General features: G+C 34.0%; 1 protein-coding gene across 1 annotated transcript in view; it reads right to left on the bottom strand.

Annotated features, from left to right (window-relative positions):
* The window catches only part of SMC2 (structural maintenance of chromosomes 2), a 48883-nt gene that overhangs the window by 14402 nt on the left and 14220 nt on the right, over window positions 1-20261 (bottom strand). The window contains exons 11-20 of the mRNA XM_047768074.1: window positions 19140-19299; window positions 18250-18367; window positions 17381-17519; window positions 16895-17014; window positions 14774-14978; window positions 12719-12854; window positions 9813-9937; window positions 3366-3559; window positions 2395-2538; window positions 868-1062 (exon numbers count right to left, since the gene is read on the bottom strand). Coding sequence (XP_047624030.1) covers window positions 868-1062; window positions 2395-2538; window positions 3366-3559; window positions 9813-9937; window positions 12719-12854; window positions 14774-14978; window positions 16895-17014; window positions 17381-17519; window positions 18250-18367; window positions 19140-19299 — 1536 coding nt within the window. The remainder of the gene's footprint in view (window positions 1-867; window positions 1063-2394; window positions 2539-3365; window positions 3560-9812; window positions 9938-12718; window positions 12855-14773; window positions 14979-16894; window positions 17015-17380; window positions 17520-18249; window positions 18368-19139; window positions 19300-20261) is intronic.

Genomic DNA, 20261 nt, shown 5'->3' with positions numbered 1-20261 from the left:
TTTTAACAAAGCAATGAATTTCTGAAAAAAACATATATTCCCTTTAAAGTAGTTAAGGCATTGTTAGAGTTCCTGTCTTGGCGCAGCAGAAAAGAATCCAACTCAGAACCATGAGGTTGCAGGTTCGATCCCTGGTCTCACTCAGTGGGTTAAGGATCCGTGTTGCCGTGAGCTGTGGTGTAGGTCACAGACACAGCTCAGAGCCCACGTTGCTATGGCTGTGGCGTAAGCCAGCAGCTGTAGCTCTGATTTGATCCCCAGCCTGGGTATCTCTATATGCCTTGCTCAAAAAGCAAAAAAAAAAAAAAAAAAAAAAAAAACAGTAGTTAAGGCATTGTGATACATGAGAGAAACCTTGAGAATGACCAAAAACCTGTGGGATAACCTCAAAACAATAACTGCTTAACATCAGATTTCAAATGAGGCTATAAAATCTGCAAATTCTCATAAGGACATCTGGAAATTGATTAAGTCCATATTATAAAAGTTGCCTATGTATATTTATCTGTGAATTCTCTAAATTCAACTTGAAATAAGGTAAAGAATACATATTACTACTACTCGTACTTTAATAATTAGTTTTATGAACATCTGGGGATAAAAAACAGTCATTTCCATGGGAGACCACTAAATATTTGGTTAAAAATCTTGGAGATGAGAATAAACACCTGAAATTAAATTTAAAAACAAAATAATTTTGCCATTTGGTGATTGCTAAGTAGTTAACATAGTTGTAAGCCTCCAATTTACACTACATAGTAGATCTGCCATTTACATAAAATTCTTCATTGAACAGTTTATCGGAATATTTCAACAACCCAGAGCCAAATATTTGATTAAGGGTAAAAATGAACAACACAAACATGCCTTTGCAGCAGCATCTTCAGCTTCCCGTTTATGTTTGTTGATGTTGTGATCCAGTTCCTTAATTTTAAGCTGATATTCATTGTTTTGCTCCTTATGTTTTGCTACTTCTGCATATTTAGCTTTAACTATGTTGTCTTGGGCTGTTATTACTTCTTTTTGCTTGGTCACCTCTTCTTGAGCTTTATTTACTGACTCCTAAAACAAATAATTAGAAGACAATATATAGCAAGGTAAAATGGGGACATTTTTAGTTTACTGAGAGATCATCTAACAGACTTCTGGGCAAGATGGCAATGTGATTACAGGCAGATGGTCACCTAACCCTCTACATTTTATATCCCCATTAAAATGACTAATAAATTTAGAGATTAAAAGAAAAAATTGTACTTCCACTAGAAAAAAGGGATGAGAGGCAGTGTTCATGCTGGAATCAACAAAGTTGCTACAAGATGCAGTGTAATTGGGACCACCTGGGGGGAGGAGGGACTATTGGAATCTGACCTGTGAGGTATCTCAAGAAAGCAGCATTTTGGGAGCATATACAAGATCATATTTATTAGGAGGGGCAAACAATGACGATAGTTAACACTACTGTATATTTGAAAGTTTCTAAGAAAGTACATCTTAAAAAGTTCTCATCAAAATAAACAAAATTATAATTATGTATGGTAACAATACTGTGATCATTTCACAATGTATACAGATATTGAATCATAACATTGTATACTTAAAACTAATATAAGTATTATGCCAATTATTTCTCAATTTTTAAAAGTAGTAGAAATTATAAGAAAAACAGAATTCAAGGTCAAAATCATTGGAAAAGGTGAAGAAGATAGCTAATATTCATAAGGAAGGAAGAGGCTTTACTTCTTGGTTCTGATATGCTTTTTCTCAAGTGCAAGCTTGTCATGAGCAGCAGCTAGCAGCTTAGAGGGCTTCCCCTGGTATCCCAGTGGTGGGTGCTTTGCAGCATGTCTGCAGAATGGGCATGTCCCCATGGCCCCCAGCAAGTGCCCCTGTGCAGCACTTTCCTGTGCATAGCTTTCCCTAATACTCAACTAAACTTCACCACCAGTGGGCCACAGTTATGCCTTCTCTAACCAAATGTAGTTCTCACCTCTGCAGGGAGAATGGGGCTCCTTTCCAGATGTTCCTTCCAAGGATGCGTTGCCTTAGCCTTATGGGTAGTGACTGTTCCCTTTATCTGCTGTTCCTACATTCTACAGAGTTCTCTTTACCCCTTAGCAATCAATCCTGGACCATTCCAAACTCCTATTAATAAATAATGTTTTATTTAAACGTTGCCTGGTCAAATTACTACATAGTTTTTTGTATTCTAAGTAGACCTAGACTAAAACAACTGTATTATTTCAGGTCTATTTCTGGATTGGTAATCATCATTTTGCCTCTCATCATGACAAGATTGAAGGAGCTGAGACCTCTAAAGTCAAACATCTTCAAACCACCATTTCAGAAGCAGATTAACATCTGTAATTTCTCCAACATGGTAAGTAAAAATCTTACCTTATTTTTAGCCACCTCTGCTGCCATTACTGCAATCTGGCCTTCATAGGATTTGATAGCTTCATTTACAGCTTCAAGCTGTTGTTCACAGGATGCATGCTCTCTCTTGAGCTCTTCCAGCTCCAGGGTAATAGCTTCAACTTCCTATAAGAAACACAACCTGGGCATTCAACAGGTTGTTAACTACTGAAACATTAATACATATATGTCAACCAAATTAGCAGGATTCTCAATCAAGTAAGACCCACAGCTTTGTTACTCAACCACCAAAAACATGTAAGCTGCTTCCAAAGAAGAAAGGGGAAAGGAAACTTACTTTTCTATATTTAAAAAAGGATGATGACAAACATACATACCATTTTTATGGGTTCAAAGAACTTTTTATAAACTATTTCTTTTACCCTTTTATTCCAATAGGGGAAAACAGTATAGAATTCTATGTAGCAGATAAATCAGAAGAGGTAAAGCCTTTTTAAAACAATTATTCAATGACAAAAAAAAACCCGTTTTAATTTTCTTCTTTCCCATTATAGTTCTTTAGAAAATATTTTGTGCATCTATTTAATGGAAGAATTATATGGTGGGTTAAAAAAAAAACTATGAAAAAAGGTTAGATTTAAGTAAAATTATAAAGAATAGTGAGTGACTGAGTACCCAGCCTTTGTAGACAGAAGAAACACAGATTTTTCATGAATGAAGTGTTTACCAAAAGGTAATTTTGCTCTATCTCCAAAATTAGCAAGCCAATGCAATTCCTACTTAAACCTGTGTAACAATTGTAGGGTTTCAGAGTAAAGCATATTTTACTTTGACTCATAAGGTATGTAATTTGTCTCCTAAAGAGACATATTTCACTTTGCGATTTGGTAACAAATACTGATGAATAAGGCCAAGGCCAACCATGGTGGTCTACTACCTTCAGTTCTATAATGATGTTAAAAGATTAGCGCCATTTCAAAAAAAGGTATTACCTGCTGTTTCTCTTTCATTTTCTTGCTAGAAGCATCTGCTTTAGTTTTGGCACTATCTAGTTTTCTCTGAGCATCCTTTAGCTCTCTCTCTCTTTCAGCTTCTGCGTTTTTCATTTTATTTTCCAATACTTCATATTTTTCTTCTGCTTTTTTTTGAATTTCTTTGGTGTTTTTTAAGGTCTCCTCACTTTCCTCTGCATCAGAAAGTAGGCAAGTACACCTAAATGAGACCTTCAAACTATTAAGTTATAGATAATGGCTTACAAACCCAACTTTTAACAGAAGGAAAGGTATGGAAAGTCAAAAGCAAGAGGTTTTTTTAAAAAACTGTTGTAATCTTATTCTAGAAATGGTATGTTAAAACACAGCCCATACCTAAGAACTATACTTGAATTATCTAAAGGTCTGTTAAGGAATTGTTTCCCACATGAAACTGAGTAACATAAACTTCATTTACAACTTATCTACTTTAAACAAGGTTTTGAAACAACTTATTAAAAAGATCACAGACTATCTTTTTACATACTTGTATGCTTCCTAAAACCAGTACTGAGAGTAAGTAAGTAAGAAAGCTTACCATTAACTTCATAAACAAGCTTGCTACTTAAGTGTTCCTTGCTCATTTATTTTAATCCAAGGAACCTCTTATTAAAGGAGAGAAACACTGTGAGACCATGTCTAGTATGAAGCATATTACCTCTAAATTTATATATTGAAAAATAAAAAAGTAAGCTAGAATGACCGTGTCATGGTCACATCTGACATACACTATTAAGTGTTAGGATCTAGGTACAAATATAACCCTGAAAGCCATGACTACAATTTACTATGCTACTTTTCATTATAGAATGTCACTGCAAGAAATCAAAAGAAAAATTTTAGAAATACCTTGACACAAGGGATAATGGAAATACAAGGTACCAAAATTTGTATTAGATGTATCAAAAATCAATTCTAAGAATGAAGTTCATAGCAATAAACACCTGCCTTAAGAAACAAGAAAAATCTCAACCACAAAACTTAACTTCCACAACTTAAGGAACTAGAAAAAGAACAAATAAAGACCAAAGTTAGTAGAAGAAAGAAAATAAGAAAGATCAGAGTGGAAATAAATGAAATACACTAAAAATAAATAGAAAAAAAAAATGAAACTAAGAGCTGGTTCTTTAAAATATAAAACTTACAAACTTTTAGCTAGACCTAAGGAATAAGAGTCTCCAAATCAGAAATAAAAGAGATGTTATAACTTATATCACAGAAATACAAAGAATCATAAAGTTACTATGAGCAACGTTACACCAACATATTATATACAATGTAAAAGAAATAAAATCCTAGAAAGATGCAATCTATCCAGACTGAATCATGATGAAACAGAAAAATCTGAAAATCAGATTACTAGTAGGGAGATTTAATAAGTAATCAAAAACCTCCCAATAAATCAAAGTCCAGGACTAGATGGCTTTACTGTGACTTCTAACAAACATTCAAACTATTTCTTTCTCAATGTCTTCCAAAAAAGCAGATAAGGAGAAAAACTTCCAACTCATTTTGTTAGCCATCATCATCTGAATACCAAAACTAGACAATGAAGCCACAAGAAAAAAATCACATATTATTCCCCATGAGCACAAATGCAAAAATCCTCAACAAAATATTAGTAAACCAAAATCATAATATATTAAAAGGCTTGTTTACCATGACCAAGTGTGGTTTAATTCTGAGGATACAACAATGGTTCAACATCTACAAATCAGTCAACATGATAGAGAACATGAACAAATAAAGGATAAAAATCAGTCATCTCAAAAGCAGAAAAAGCATTTGAGAAAATTCAACATCTATTTATGATAAAACCTCACAATAAAGTTAAGCACAAAGAAAACGTACCTCAACATAGTAAAGGCTACACACGACAAGCTCAAAGCTAACATCAAACTCAGTGGTGAAAAGCTGAAAGAAAGCTTTTCCTCTAAGACGAAGACAGCAAGGATTTGACATATTAGAAATCCTATAGCAATTAGGCAAGAAAAAGAAAAGGCATCAAAATTGTAAAGGATAGGGAGTTCCTACAGTGGTGCAGTGCAAATGAATCCTACTAGTATCCATGAGGATGTGGGTTTGATCCCTGGCCTTGCTCAGTGGGTCAGGGATCCAGCACTGCTGTGAGCTGCGGTATAAGTCGCAGACACAGCTCGGATCCTGCACTGCTGTGGCTGGCATCTGTAGCTCCAATTCGACCCCTAGCCAGGGAACTTCCATATGCTTCAGGTATGGCTCTAAAATGCAGAAAAAAAAAAGAAAGAAATTGTAAAGGATGAAGTAAAACTGTCACTATTTGCAAATGACATATTATATATAAAAAAAAACCCTAAAGACTCCATCAAAAAACTATTAGAAATAATAAGCAAATGCAGCAAAGCTGCAGAATATAAAAATCAATATACACAAAAATCTGTTGTGTTTCTATACCCTAAATAATCCCATTTACAACTGCATCATAAATAGATTACTAGGAATAAATTTAACCAGGGGTATAAAAAATATGTACAATGAAAATTATAAAATACTGATGAAATAAAATGACAATAGAAAAAAATAAGATTATTCCATGCTTACAGATTGGAGGGATATTGTTAACATGTCCATATCACCCAAAGCAATCTACAGATTCAATTCAATTGAATTTTGATTCAATTTTGGAATCAAAATTCCAATGGCATTTCTCACAGAAAAAGAATAAACAATCATAAAACAAAAGACTCTAAAGAGGCAAGCAATCTTGAAAAAGAAGAACAAAGTTGGAGGCATCATATGCCCTCATTTCAAACTATAATATATAATACAGAGTAATCAAAACAGTACAGTATTGGTATTAAAACAAAGATCAATGGAACTATTGAATAGAGAACCCCCAAATAAACCCACACATACATGATCAATTAATTTATGACAGAGGAGTCAAAAACACACAATAAGGAAAAGAGTCTTCAATACATGGTGCAGGTAAACTGGGCACATGCAAAAGAATGAAACTGGACCACTACCTAATACCACACGCAAAAATTAACTAAAAATTGATTAAAGACTTGAATGTAAGATTTGAAACCATGAAACTCCTAGAAGAAAATATAAGTGTTAAGCTCCCTGATAATAGGTTTTGATGATTTTTTTTAGATTTGATACCAAAAGCAAAGGTTAACAAAAGCTAATGAACAATTACTACCTCAAACTAAAAAGCTTCTACACATCATAGGAAATTATCAACAAAATGAAAAAGCAACCTATAGGATATGAGGAACCCATAAAATTCAGTGTTAACCATCCCCCAACTACCAATTAAAACAATCAAACCAGGTTCTCCAGCAGAGTAACTGAATTGACGTTTTCCACAGAAGATATACAGATGGCCAACAGGCAGATGAAAAGATGCTCAACACTCATCATCAGGAAAGTGCAAATCAACCACAATGACCCAGAAGGAGAAGAGACAGTGCCTGAAAAAATGTCTACAGAGATTACAGCCAAAAACTTCATTAACATGGGAAAGGAAACACTCAAGTCTGGGAAGGGCATAGAGACACAAACAAATGAAGATACACCATGTTCTTGGACTGGAAGACTCAATTATTGTCAAAATGACTATACTACACAAGGCAATTTACAGATTCAATGCAATCCCTATCAATTACCAATGGCATTTTTCACAGAACTAGAATAAGAAATTTTAAAATTCATAAGGAAACACAAAAGATTATGAATAGCCAAAGCAGCCCTGGAAAAAAGGAGCTGGAGGAATCAGGCTCCCTGACTTCCAACTATACTACAAAGCTTCAAAAATCAAAATAGTATGGTACTGGTACAAAACCAATAATATAGATCAATGGAACAGGATAGAAAGCCCAGAAAAGACAGTCTCTTCAGTAAGAGGTGCTGGGGAACTGGACAGCTAAATGTAAAAGAATGAAATTATAACACTCTCTAACACCATACACAAAAATAAACTCTTAGAGGAAAACACAGGCAGAATGTTCTTTGACATAAATTGCAGCAATACTTTTTGGATCCATCTCTGAGACTAATGAAAATAAAAATAAACAAATGGGACTTAGTTTAACTTAAATTTTTTTGCATAGCAAAAATAAATAAATAAATAAATAATAAACAAAACAAGACCAAAAAGACAACGCACAGAATGGTAGAAAATTTGCAAATGAAACAACTGAGTGACTAATCTCCAAAATATACTAACATCTCATGCAGCTAGCTCTCTATCAAAAAACCAAAAAACCCAATCAAAAAAAGGGCAAAAGCTCTAAATAGCCATTTCTCAAAAAAGGACATATAGAGATCCAGGGGGCACATGAAGAGATGAAAGATATTCGACATCACTAATTATTAGAGAAATGCAAATCAAAACTACAATGAGGTTATTGTCTCACAGAATGGCCATCATCAAAAAGTCTATAAACAGGAATTCCCTTGTGGAAAGGGAATTAAGTGAGTTAAGGATCCAGCATTGTCACTGCAGCAGCCCAGATTGCTGCTGTAGCACGAGTTCAATTCACGGCCCAAGAACTTCCACATACCACAGGGGTGAATTTTCACGGCCCAAGAACTTCCACATACCACAGGGGTGCCCCGCCCAAAAAAGGTCTATATTCAATAAATCCCGGAGAGGGTGGGGATAAAAGGGAACCCTCCTACAATGTTGGAGGGAATGTAAATTGGTACAACTACTGTGGAAAATAGTATGGAGGTTTCTCAAAAACACTAAATATAATGCTGTGGGGCAGACCAAAAAAGCCCACTAAATACAACCATACGCTCTAGCAATCCCTGGGCATATATCCAGAAAAAACCATAATGCCAAAAGATAAATGCACCCCAGTGTTCACTGCAGCACTATTTACAATCGCCAAAACATGGAAGCAACCTAAATGTCCACTGACAGAGGAATGGATAAAGAAGATGTGGTACATATATATACAATGGAATATTAGCCATAAAAAAGAGCAAAATAATGTCATTTATAGCAACAGGGATGGACCTAGATACTATCATACTAAGTGAAGTAAGTTAGACAAAAGTAGATACCATATATCACTTATATGAGGTATCTAAAAAAAAAAAAATGATACAAATGAACTTCTTTAAAAAACAGAAACACACAGACTTCGAAAACAAACTTATGGTTACCATGGGGGGTAGGGATAAATTAGGAGTTTGGGATTAACATATATACAATATTATATATAAAACAGATAATCGACAAGGACCTGATACAAAGCACAGAGAATTCTACTCAATACTCAATAATAACCTATATGGGAGAAGAATCTCAAAAAGAATGGATATATATGAACATGTGTATCTGAATCACTTTGCTGTGAAACTAAAACATTGTAAATCGACTATATTCCAATATAAAATGAAAATTAAATTAAAACCAAACAAAACAATGAGATATGACCTTGCCTGTTAGAATGGCTATTATTAAAAAGACAAGAAATACCTAATGTCACTAGCAAGAATGTGGAGAAAGAGCACAATTGTGCAGTGTTGGTGGGATTGCAAATTAGTGCAAACAGTGTGGAAAACAGTATGGAGGTTCCTCAAAAAATTAAAAATAGAAATACTTTATGATCTAGCATCCCACTTCTGAATATTTATCTCAAGAAACAAGAGACTAACTTTTCAAGATGACTGCACTCCATGTTCACTGTAGTATTAATTACAGTAGCCAAGACATGGAAACAATGTAAGAATCCCACTAATGGATGAATGGATAAAGAAATTGTAGTCTATACACACTACAGAATATTATTCAGCCATAAAAAAAAAGGAAATCCTACAATTTGCAACAACATGCATGGACCTTGAAGGCATTTTGCTTCTTGAAATTAAGTCAGACAGCGAAAGGCAAATACTGTATGATTTCACTTATATGTGGAATTTTAAATATCCTGGCTCATAGATACAAAGCAAAGACTGGTGGTTTCTACAATGGGGTGGGGAGAAGTGAGTGAAATGGAGATATTAGCGGGGGGAAAAGGTCTGTGGATACTGTCCTAAAGAATAAGAAAATTTAAAACTACCATTGACAATTCCAGTTAAAGGTATAATATAGTTTCTTAAAATTAGCAACTTCAGTAACAAAAATACTATAAACTTAAACAAAGGTAAGATAAGCACACAAGAAAAAAAATATATGTAAAGCAGGTAACCCATAAAAAAGAATCAGAACTCTCATGTATGAGAACAACAGAAACAAACCATGAGCAACCCAACAAAAAAGGACAAATAGGAAATTATTACACATAATATTAACAATTAAAAGGTTTAAAGTAATTAATTCAAATAAATACATAAAATATACAAGATCTTCTAAATACCTGAAGAAGGTTATCAGAAGAAACAGATCAGCACAGAATGTTTTTAGCTTACCAATGATTTTTTTAAGAGCATCTAATTCTTCTTGTTGCTTATGATAGGAGCTTTGCTGAAGCTTGGTTTGTAATAAATCTGCCTCCTCAGTTTTCATCTCCCACTGCTGTTTTAGTTGGCGATACCTTGGAAAAAGAGAAGTTTATAATAAATGACCATTTTTCTTATGTTTGAGACATGTACTTAAACAACAGGTTCTTTCCTAAAACCAACTCATTCAATATAAGCAATACAAGATGCCTCTAGTTACAAGACTGATTTTGATGATTTCCCAGACTTCTGAGGCATCAATTAAAATGAAGTCTAATTTGACTAGAGTTCCCGTCGTGGCTCAGTGGTTAATGAATCTGACTAGGAACCATGAGGTTGCGGGTTTGATCCCTGGCCTTGCTCAGTGGGTTAAGGATCTGGCGTTGCTGTGAGCTGTGGTATATGTAGGTTGCAGATGTGGCTCCGACTGCGGCTCTGGTATACGCTGGCGGCTACAGCTTCAATTATACCCCTAGCCTGGGAACCTCCACATGCCACGTAAGCGGCCCTAGAAAAGGCAGAAAGACCAAAAAAAAAAAAAGTAATTTGACTGACTACTAAGGTAAATAACTCTAAATGACCAAGACCAATAGTAACTATATGCAGAAATATACTTTAGATAACACTTATAATCTTTGAATAAACAGGTTTCCTTAAAAATAATTCCTCCCACTGATCCTTATCAAAAAGAAAAATCTCCACAATAGCTCCCCACCAGGAAAACAGATTAATAACACATAACAATTATATATAATTTCAAAACTTTGGTTATTAATTGCCAGTTTCAAATGTTGAAAAAAAGTAATAAAGTTTCCTACTTTCTTTTGTAACGAGATTGATAGTTTAAAATGACTCAATACTACGTGGCCAGTTAGCTCAGGAGGTATAGTGTGGTGTTAAGATGGCACAGTACTGAACTTAAACATCTGAAAGCACTTTTCTTGCAGACCAGGTAATTCTTCCTCAGTTCTGGCTGCTTCAGGTTATTTCTTTGGAAGTCATTTCACTAATTCAGCTGCAATGTAATTTTAAATTTTAGTAAATTCAAAGGTTGGTTGTCATTAGAAATTCATGAGGTTTGAGGAGAAAGTAAGGAAGCAACTTATAAAACATAAATAGTCCCTTGAGTGTTCTCGCCTGAGACTGCTTGACAGCAATTAAAACCATAATTTTAATGTAGAGTCATTTTTAACACATTAAAAAGTGTAGAGTGTAGAAATGTGAAAAAAGAAGCTATTTTCTTGATATGGTCTATGAAAGAATAGTTTTAGTTGACCCTTCTACTCTCATTTTTCAAAATCTATTTCTCCTTTGCCAACCTCAGTGCCATAATTAGTCTACCCGACAACTCTGCAGAATAAATGATCCAGTACTGTTCAACAAAGTTCCAAGACAAATGTGACTACAAACTCACTGCCTTAACAGAGCTTCCACATATCAGAGAAATCTTTTGCATCTTTCTCAAAAAAAAGTTCATTCACTTTATGGTTAATATATGTTAATGACGGTAAAAGGCAGACTTTGTTTGTATAACATTTGAAAGTAGGTATTTTGATACAATTTCTATGTTGGAATGGCTACGCTGATTTTAACAATCTTTTCCATATGGACTGTGTCCTAAAAAAGGTCGTGGTTCCATTCTAAGCTTTGATAATTTCAGGAGATGAATGCCAAAAATATACCAAAATTTATTTTTTAATCATTTCAAAGTTCTTATTTTTTTTCAACTTGTATTCAGTATTGTGAATTCTAAATAAATTGTTTGATTTTAATTTTATCTCAGCTCCCATTTGCCATCTTCAGAGGGACTAAAAACAATTACAATTAAATTCTCAAATAGTGTACTTTGCTAAATTTGTGGCATTTATATTCCTGAAGCTTTTAAAGCAAGTAAGGACCCTTCTCTGAGATAACCATGTGGTGAGTTCATTCACACCACTGAGGTGTTTACTCAACAGTCATCTTCTCAGTAAGGCTTTAAAATTTCAGTACCTCTTTGCCCTGGATAGTTCATATCTCCTTTCCTATTTTACTTTTTTCTTCTTAGAACTTAGCATTATTTAATATATATTTTACTAATTTAACTTTTTATATTGTCTGCTTCCCCAACCTCACATATGAAAACAAGATGAAGAGATTTATCTGTTTGATTCACTGCTATATTCCCAGCTCCTAGAAGAGTACTTGGCACACAGGAGGTACTTCAGTGAATAATGGTAAGTGGCCAAAAAAAGGATATATTAAATGGCATGATCCCAGTGGGGGGTGGGGGAGGAGTGCTATACACATATTTTGTATCAGACACAAAATATGTATCATACACAGAGTAATGTTGAAAAGTACACATAAATATCTATATTCACACCCACACAGAAAAAAAAATTAAGTAAATGCTTTAATTTTTGGCTGTAATTTTTGACATGAACCCATTTAACTCCTTCATAGGCAACCTAGTGATCTTCAACATCTACAGGACAGCCATAATGCTGCAAAACTTAGTGCAGATACCCAACCAATGCTGTAATATACATTATTCCAAATCAAATACTCAGATATCCTCTGGTATCAACCTCCAGAGTATCTATCACTTTCCCCCTGAATCCCAGAGGAATATTAACGAGAGTATATTTGAGCAGAAAAAGGGGAATATTGGGCTGATTTTCTTTCTTTTAATTAGTTTCCCTAACTCCTTAAAATGAAGACATTATTTTCACTAAAAAAATGATAAATTATCAACTCACAATTTATTCAAATAAAACCATTTTATGAAAAAATCAGAAGTATTTCTTTAAACAAAACTTCTTACAATTTCTACCATGCAAAGCTTTGTTCAAAAGATTTTTAAAAATACAGTTTTTTCCCAACCAAAGTCTTACTTTTCAGCAGTGTTTTTAAGATGTGCCAATTCCTCTTCTAGAGCCTGTAGCTCATTCTCCTTGATTCTCAGCTCATCTTGAACATCTTTGAGTTCTTGAAACTTCGTTAAAATAGAAGCTGCCTGGGATCGAGCACCTGACAGAGACAAATTGAAACAGGACTTGGACATTAAATTACCACATATTTAGTAAACGATAAAAAGTTTTCTAAGAGAGTTATACTTGAATTGATTCAACAGCCAGTTTTTAGTGAGCTTATGAAGCTAAAGAACTCATTTCATCATTTGAATCTTAAGATATAACATACTTGACAACAAATACCTTTAAGCAGATGTGCTGGATTATTTATTCAAAGAATCACTGCCCCTGCCTACTGGGCCCATCCTTCCCAGGCCCATTTTCCTTCCCACTAAATTTGGCTTAGTCATATGATTTGCACTGGCCAAGGGAATGGGAAATGTATCTCTTCTGAAAGAAGCTTTAATAGGCAGCCCTTGATTCATTTTGTTTTCCCTTTCCCATTGGAAAAGCATGTCCAAAAAGGGCTTTCTCAGTCAGCCTGGGTCTCATAATGCGAATAACATGGACCAGAGACAAGTGACCTACAGTAGTAAATGTAGCATAATTACAGAATAAACTTTTAAGCCACTGAGATTTGTTATCTGTTTGTTACTACACCATAATATAGTCTAAACTCTTGATATAACAGAGTAAACTGGTTTCACCTGACAAGCACTATAACTATCTGGCAGCAACAGGCTGAGGTGTTTTGTTGGCAAGAAAACTCTGTATTTGATGGGACGATGTGAAAGTCAATTAGCAATACTATTGTGAGCACTTGTTTATATGATACAGGGTTACCTATGTGCCCTCTCTTAAGCAGGGGTGGATTTCAAGAACATCCAAGTCAATAAAATGTAAAACATTCCTTCTCTTTTAGATATTTTAAAGTATTTAGTCTTTCTTTATCTTCCAACTGTAGATACTACTTACTCCTCTTATTGTATACTGGAGAACCTGATACTTGATCATGAAATTAATTATATTGGCTACTTGGCCTAGAAAGAAATTAAGACACCTGATATTGCAAGAGGCATGCAAGTCTCTTGGTTTGGAAAAAGGACAAACTCTGATACCTGAGTTCAAATTCTCAACTTTGCCACTTACCAGCAAGTTACTCAACTACCCTGTGCCTCAGTTTCTACAACTGTATGTTGGAGATGCTAGTAACATCTACCTCATAGTTGCTACAAAGTTTAAATAAGTGTTTAAAGCCCTCAGGATAGGGCTCTAACGAATAAGGGAAATGTTCTACATCTGCACTGACCGATTACCCATTAACCATTAGTGGTTGCTGAGCCCGTGGAATATGACTGGTTCAATTAATAAAATTATCTTAAAATTATCTTAATTAAATGTAAAGATCCACATGTGGCTAGTAGCTACCTTATTAAGACAGTACAGTCTTACAACACTGCCCAGTACACAATAACTACTATTCAGTGTTTGTTATTTATTACATGGTCACCTGACACAGACCTGGAAACTTAGGATAGCAGATATTAGAACAAGAATAATATGGTCATTATCTAAGAATTTCTTTCTAAAGCATTAAAGCACCATCTCAAGGGAAGATTTATTTTTTTGTTTTACTTTTGACAGGAGCAGTGGCATATATAAAAATTGAAGGTAACATGTACCCTGAATGAGAAGTAGATAGTTAAGTTATAAAAGTACTGAATAAAAGACTTCATTTCCCAGCAACTAGAATATCTTGATAGGGCAAAACATAAGAGAAAATAAACAAACTATTTAAGATGAATAATAAAAAACTACAAGACTGATTATTAGGCTATGAGCTCCTGGAGGGTAATGACAATTAATATTAAGGACCTATCAAACAAATAGTAGCTATTCAAAAGAAAACTTTATCCTCAGATTAGGAATAAAACACTGGATTAAGTCATTCCAACCTAGTATTTCCTGCTTAAAAATAAAAACAAAAACCATTCTATTTACCACAGAATCGTAAGGACAAAATGATATAAAATTTACCTCCACTCAATGTTCCATGAGGATCAAATACATCACCTCCCAGAGTTACAGTTCTAGTCATTATTCTTTTATCAAAAGCTACTTTTTTCGCATTATCCATGTTGTCACAAACAAATGTTGTTCCAAATACAAATTCCATTGCTTTCTGAAGTTCTGGTTTATACTCAACCAGAGAAAGAGCCACATGAACATTATTAGGGCCAACCTGTTGGAAAACAGGTATGTCATAATACACATTACTCCTCCTTTAATTGTTATTTTATAAAATAGCAGGAAGTGCTGTAACATAAACTTAAATACTCAGTAATACTTACCCAACTGTAGTAATACTCACTATAACTCCTTTTGAACTTTCTAAAACACTATGGAAAACTCAAGTTTTAGAAAAAACAATTTCAAGTTGTATTTCTAAATAAAATATTTAGAATACCAGTCATTATGAGAGTTTCACTCAAGCCAAAGCCACTACCAAGTATCTAAATCCAAAATGAACTATCGGAACATACTTTCTTAATTAAAGTACAGCAACTGTTGGATCAACACAATTATAAAAATGTTTCAATTATTGATTTGGTGGTTTCAAAATGAATACTTTTTCATTCGAATTAAACATGCTTAGGCAACTAACTCCAGTTACAGAAATAAAGCAACTAATAACTGAGTAAAAAAACTAATTTAAAAAAATTCCTCATTCCTTTATTTCGGTCCAACATTCTATTCTCAACATTGTTTATAATGTCTACCTCTGCCCATATTTTTAGAACAACTCAACATCCCTTATGGAGCTTTAGTAGCAACAGAAATCACAATGAAAACAGCTCTATATAACATATGTTCAACAGTGTCCTGACACAGCAGTTACCAAGAAGAAGCATTTTTGTTGTTACTTAAAATCTCAATTTACTTCTAACACTGGAACTTGACCTCAGGCTAAAATAACTTTCAAAGCATTACAGACTCTAAGGTGATTTTCCAAAGCAAAGAAAATGCTAAGCAATAATACCACCTTTATCTTTCAATTACTCATCTTCCTTCTCTTTCTCTCTCTTTTTTTTTTGTCTTTTTGCCTTTACTAGGGCCGCTCCCGTGGCATATGGAGGTTCCCAGGCCAGGGGTCTAATCGGAGCTGTAGCCACCAGCCTACACTAGAGCCACAGCAACTCAGGATCCGAGCCGCATCTGCAACCTACACCACAGCTCACAGCAACACCGGATCCTTAACCTACTGAGCAAGGCCAGGGATCAAACCCGCAACCTCATGGTTCCTAGTCGGATTCGTTAACCACTGCGCCATGACAGGAACTCCTTATCTTCCTTCTCTTGATAGGATACATATCAATATTACCATATTTTGAAATAATTTTCATTGAAGGCTTCTAAACTTCAAAATACTGACTATCCATTTAGTATCTTAATTACACATTCATTTTTAGCTTTTAAAGAATTGCCTCTTCAACTCATGAATTTGGAGTACCTGCTCAATAACTGATATCACTGCTGAACATAATGACTAGCTTCATGTTTTTACCAAATACTATAAAATCATAATAGCCTTTTAAATGTATTTGCTTATTCTCACCCATCTACTAGTAATCATACCACTTTAGATCTACCTCAGCAGCTAACGAGGTATCCTGGTCACCTGCTCTGCATGTTCATAGGTTGGAAGGCAATCTATAAGAATCTAATAGAAAAGCATCTCTGCAAGACTGATGGATACCTTCCATAATGGTTGTTGCTGTGGACAGTTTAAGAGTGCCTGGCATGAAAAAAACTGAATTCTGGCATTTATCTATAATCTCTATAATTTAACTCTTCAGAAATCAAAAATTTAATATTTAATACTACCCGTTAGTCACATGACTTAGGGTTGAAAGATGTTCTAATACTACAACTTTAAAATATCAAAGGGAATTTTAGTATTCCAACATTTCTATTCTTTTTCTATCCTATGTCACAAAAGCCAATTTATTCTTTTTGGTATCTTAACTTTTTAAAGCATGTAACAATAAAATTATGTGGTTTGACATATGACTGAAATCCCAATTTACTTCAAAGGACAACATTAATGTCTTGTAGTTAAAAAAAAAGATGCAAATAAAACATGTAAGAAAGACTTACAAGAGTCTGAGCAATTTTCAGAGTTTCTGGAGCAATACATCTGGCTGAAATTTTATTGAGTGGAATTATAGTGTATCGACGCTTCAACTCTCCCTTTTCTAGTAGCTTTTTTCCAGTAACCTAAAACATTGTGCATTAGAAAAAAAATATTAATAATAATAGAAAACATTCAAATGGAAAGAGGAGAAGTTTAGGAACCCATAACCAAATAAATGCTGAGTGCCTACTGTCCTGACCAATCAAATTCTAAGATTGATCATACACATTCTGGGGTCCTGAGTTAGTTAAGACTTCCTCTGGAATAGAGTTAAATCAAATATAATCAATAACATAATAAAAAAGTCATTAACTCTACAGTTTTACCCTGTAAAGATAAGCAACTCTAGGAGAAGCCTAAAACATCAAGAAAGTACCCAATTCTTTCAGGAGCACATGATTTTTCAAGCTAAACACAATAACAGGTTTTTTAAATTAAAATCAATTTACCTCTGTGTCGACTACAACATTATAGAGTCTGTCCCCAGCCACCAATTCTAAAGCAGTGGTTGCAGAAATATCTTTCACACTAATCAGTGAAGCTACAAGTCCTTTCACACAATTTCTATTCCAGTTCTTCTCTGGATCCCTAAAATAGAAAAGTTGACAAAAATTAACCTTAGATAAGAAAGTAGAAAAAGTTATATTTTACCAGTCAAGAGCTCTTTCTGGCAACACATTAAATTGAAAGCACAAAAATAATACAGTTTTAACATAACAAAACAAAAGCTAGAAGCACACCTTTTATTGTGTTTCACAAATATTGCTGGGGTTTTCTTGTTGTTGTCTTTAACAAACTGAAGATTTTTAGCACTCTTTCATTTTCAGCTGGTGGTTATTAGCATTTTTTTTAGTAATAAAGCTTTTTAAAATTAAGGTGTATATATATATATTGCTTTTTTACACATTGCGCTATTGCAGTTAAAAGACTATTGTTTTAAAATCAAAACATCTTTCAGTATATATGTTTTCAATATAATAAAAATAACTTTGATGTTCATTTATTACTCTAAGTACTCTATGAAAAACATATAGTATAAACACACCATAAAATGTTAACATAGCTATGTAACATTAAGGGCATAGTAACTTTCAAGGAACTTTTGGACTGAGATTAAATTCCCCTCATTCTGGTCTTAATTTTAGTGTCACTGTAGCCATTAAAATTCACGAAAATGTCCCCTGCCTACAAATCTGAAACATTTCAATAAAGGTTTAAGGAAAAAATACCAATTAAGGAAAAGCAGCTTAGAATAACTCTCATACAAAAATATGTCTTGGTTATTACTATGTCAGAATTCAAGGTCTAAATCTCTTACCTATAGGCAAATCGAAGATTGGGAAATCTGGCCAAGAGAGCTTCATATGTTTCTTTCAATCTACTGATATCACGAGACAGCTGCCTGCGCTTTTCCAAAAGACTTTCCTCTTTGTTTTCTGGACAATAAGTAAATTGAAAGCAAGTTTTAAAAACTCAAATATTCTGGTTGTTTTGTGTGTATGTATGTGCTTTTAAGGGCCGCACCCGCAGCATATGGAGGTTCCCAGGCTAGGGATCAAATTGGAGCTACAGCTGCCGGCCTCCAGAGCCACAGCAACATGAGATCTGAGCTGTGTCTAAGACCTACACCACAGCTCACGGCAGTGCCAGATCCTCTAACCCAGTGAGCGAGGCAAGGGACTGAACCCGCATCCTCATGGGCACTAGTCGGATTCGTTTCTGTTGTGCCACAATGGAAACTCCAATATTCTACTGTTTTAAGGAAAAGATTAGTACCCTCTATTTCCAAAGCATTTTTAAAAGCAAAATACAAATTTCTGGTAAATTAAATAAAAGCATGCTTAACATTCAAATTTCTATCAAGTGTCAAAGCAGATAGTAGTTCCAACACATAACACCATTTTCATGTCAAGAAACAACAAATGCACTGGATACCTACTAATGCAGATATATACCAATAACACTTGTGAGTTTTCAAGCGGCACTTCGGAATGACTGAAGTAGGAAACTCTCAGTACTGAGTTTAAAAAATCCAAAGGACTGTTTTATACTTAGATATTTTTGTGACCAAGAAACATTTCCTACACTAACACCATTAATATTAATGGGGTAAGAAATTTTCCTACTTGCTATTTCCTTTATTGAAGTTAGTTTCTATCAACTATCACTGCTTCCTAATGATTTAACATCATATCTTTAAAGGCAAACCTTCATAATTTAGCTTTTTCATTTCAGCTTCAAGTTTTTCTTTAAGTTTCTTCACAGCTTCTAATGCTTCTTGATCTTTCCTGTAGCCACTATCCATCTTCTTAACTTCGGTTTGTTTAGTCTTTAATTCTTGCTGGGCATGTTTCAACTTCATTTGAGCCTATTATAGAAAAATATAACAGACTATATATGAGGCAGATAGTGCTAGTGATAAAATGGGCACAGATTCAGATTGGTTTAAGAGACATTAGCCTTAAAAATGTGTTATCACTTCCTGATTATTTTCTCCTTAAAAATCTAGTCAGAATATAAATGAATATATGCTTAAGTCATTATAACTTGTAACTTAATATTTATAAAATATGACATTAAAGAGTTCAAAAATTATAGCAAAGAAGAACTGCCATTAGCTGGTTAAATTAATTTAAAAAGCCAGGAGTTCCCTGGTGACACAGCAGGTTAAGATTAAAGATTTGGCATTGTCATTGCTGTGGTACAGATTCCATCCCTGGCTTAGGAACTTTCGCATGCTATGAGCAAGGTGAAAAAAGAAGAAAAGAAAGAAAAACCCCAAGAACAACAAAAAAACCTTATCTCCAAAAATAAAATAGAAAACTAGAAGTCATTTCCTTCCCTTTTTTTCCACTTACATCTTACATATACACATTTGTATTTATGTATATTTGTGTTATATAATTGTGAAGCCGTGCTGAGCAAGGAGAAATAAAATTATATAAGAAAGGAAAGCTAAATTGACAGAAAATTTAAATGCTAAAATCTCATATTTAAATGCTAGTTTATATAATTGAGCACTGTTCCTCAAAACCATGAACTAGTATTCTAAAATGGAGATGAGTGTAACCTTCCTTTAAAACTTAATAATGGTGTGTTTCCTAATATAAAATATGAAAAAAACTAAGAGGGCTTTAAAGTTTTTCTATTAGTATCTTACAAATTTTTGTAACTATGATCTATAATGAAAAAGTTGCAAGTATATAATAGAAAACCTTCAATAGGATTAATACAGACACAACACACACATCTGTATATATTTTTAAAGATGAGTCCTCCATTAAAAAACAAACAAGAGGGATTTCCATTGTGGCTCAATGGTAACAAACA

This window comes from Phacochoerus africanus, chromosome 2 (assembly GCF_016906955.1).
Source record: "Phacochoerus africanus isolate WHEZ1 chromosome 2, ROS_Pafr_v1, whole genome shotgun sequence".
Lineage (NCBI taxonomy): Eukaryota > Metazoa > Chordata > Mammalia > Artiodactyla > Suidae > Phacochoerus > Phacochoerus africanus.
The sequence above is the reverse complement of the archived record's forward strand: the minus strand, read 5'-3'. Positions and strand labels throughout refer to the sequence as shown.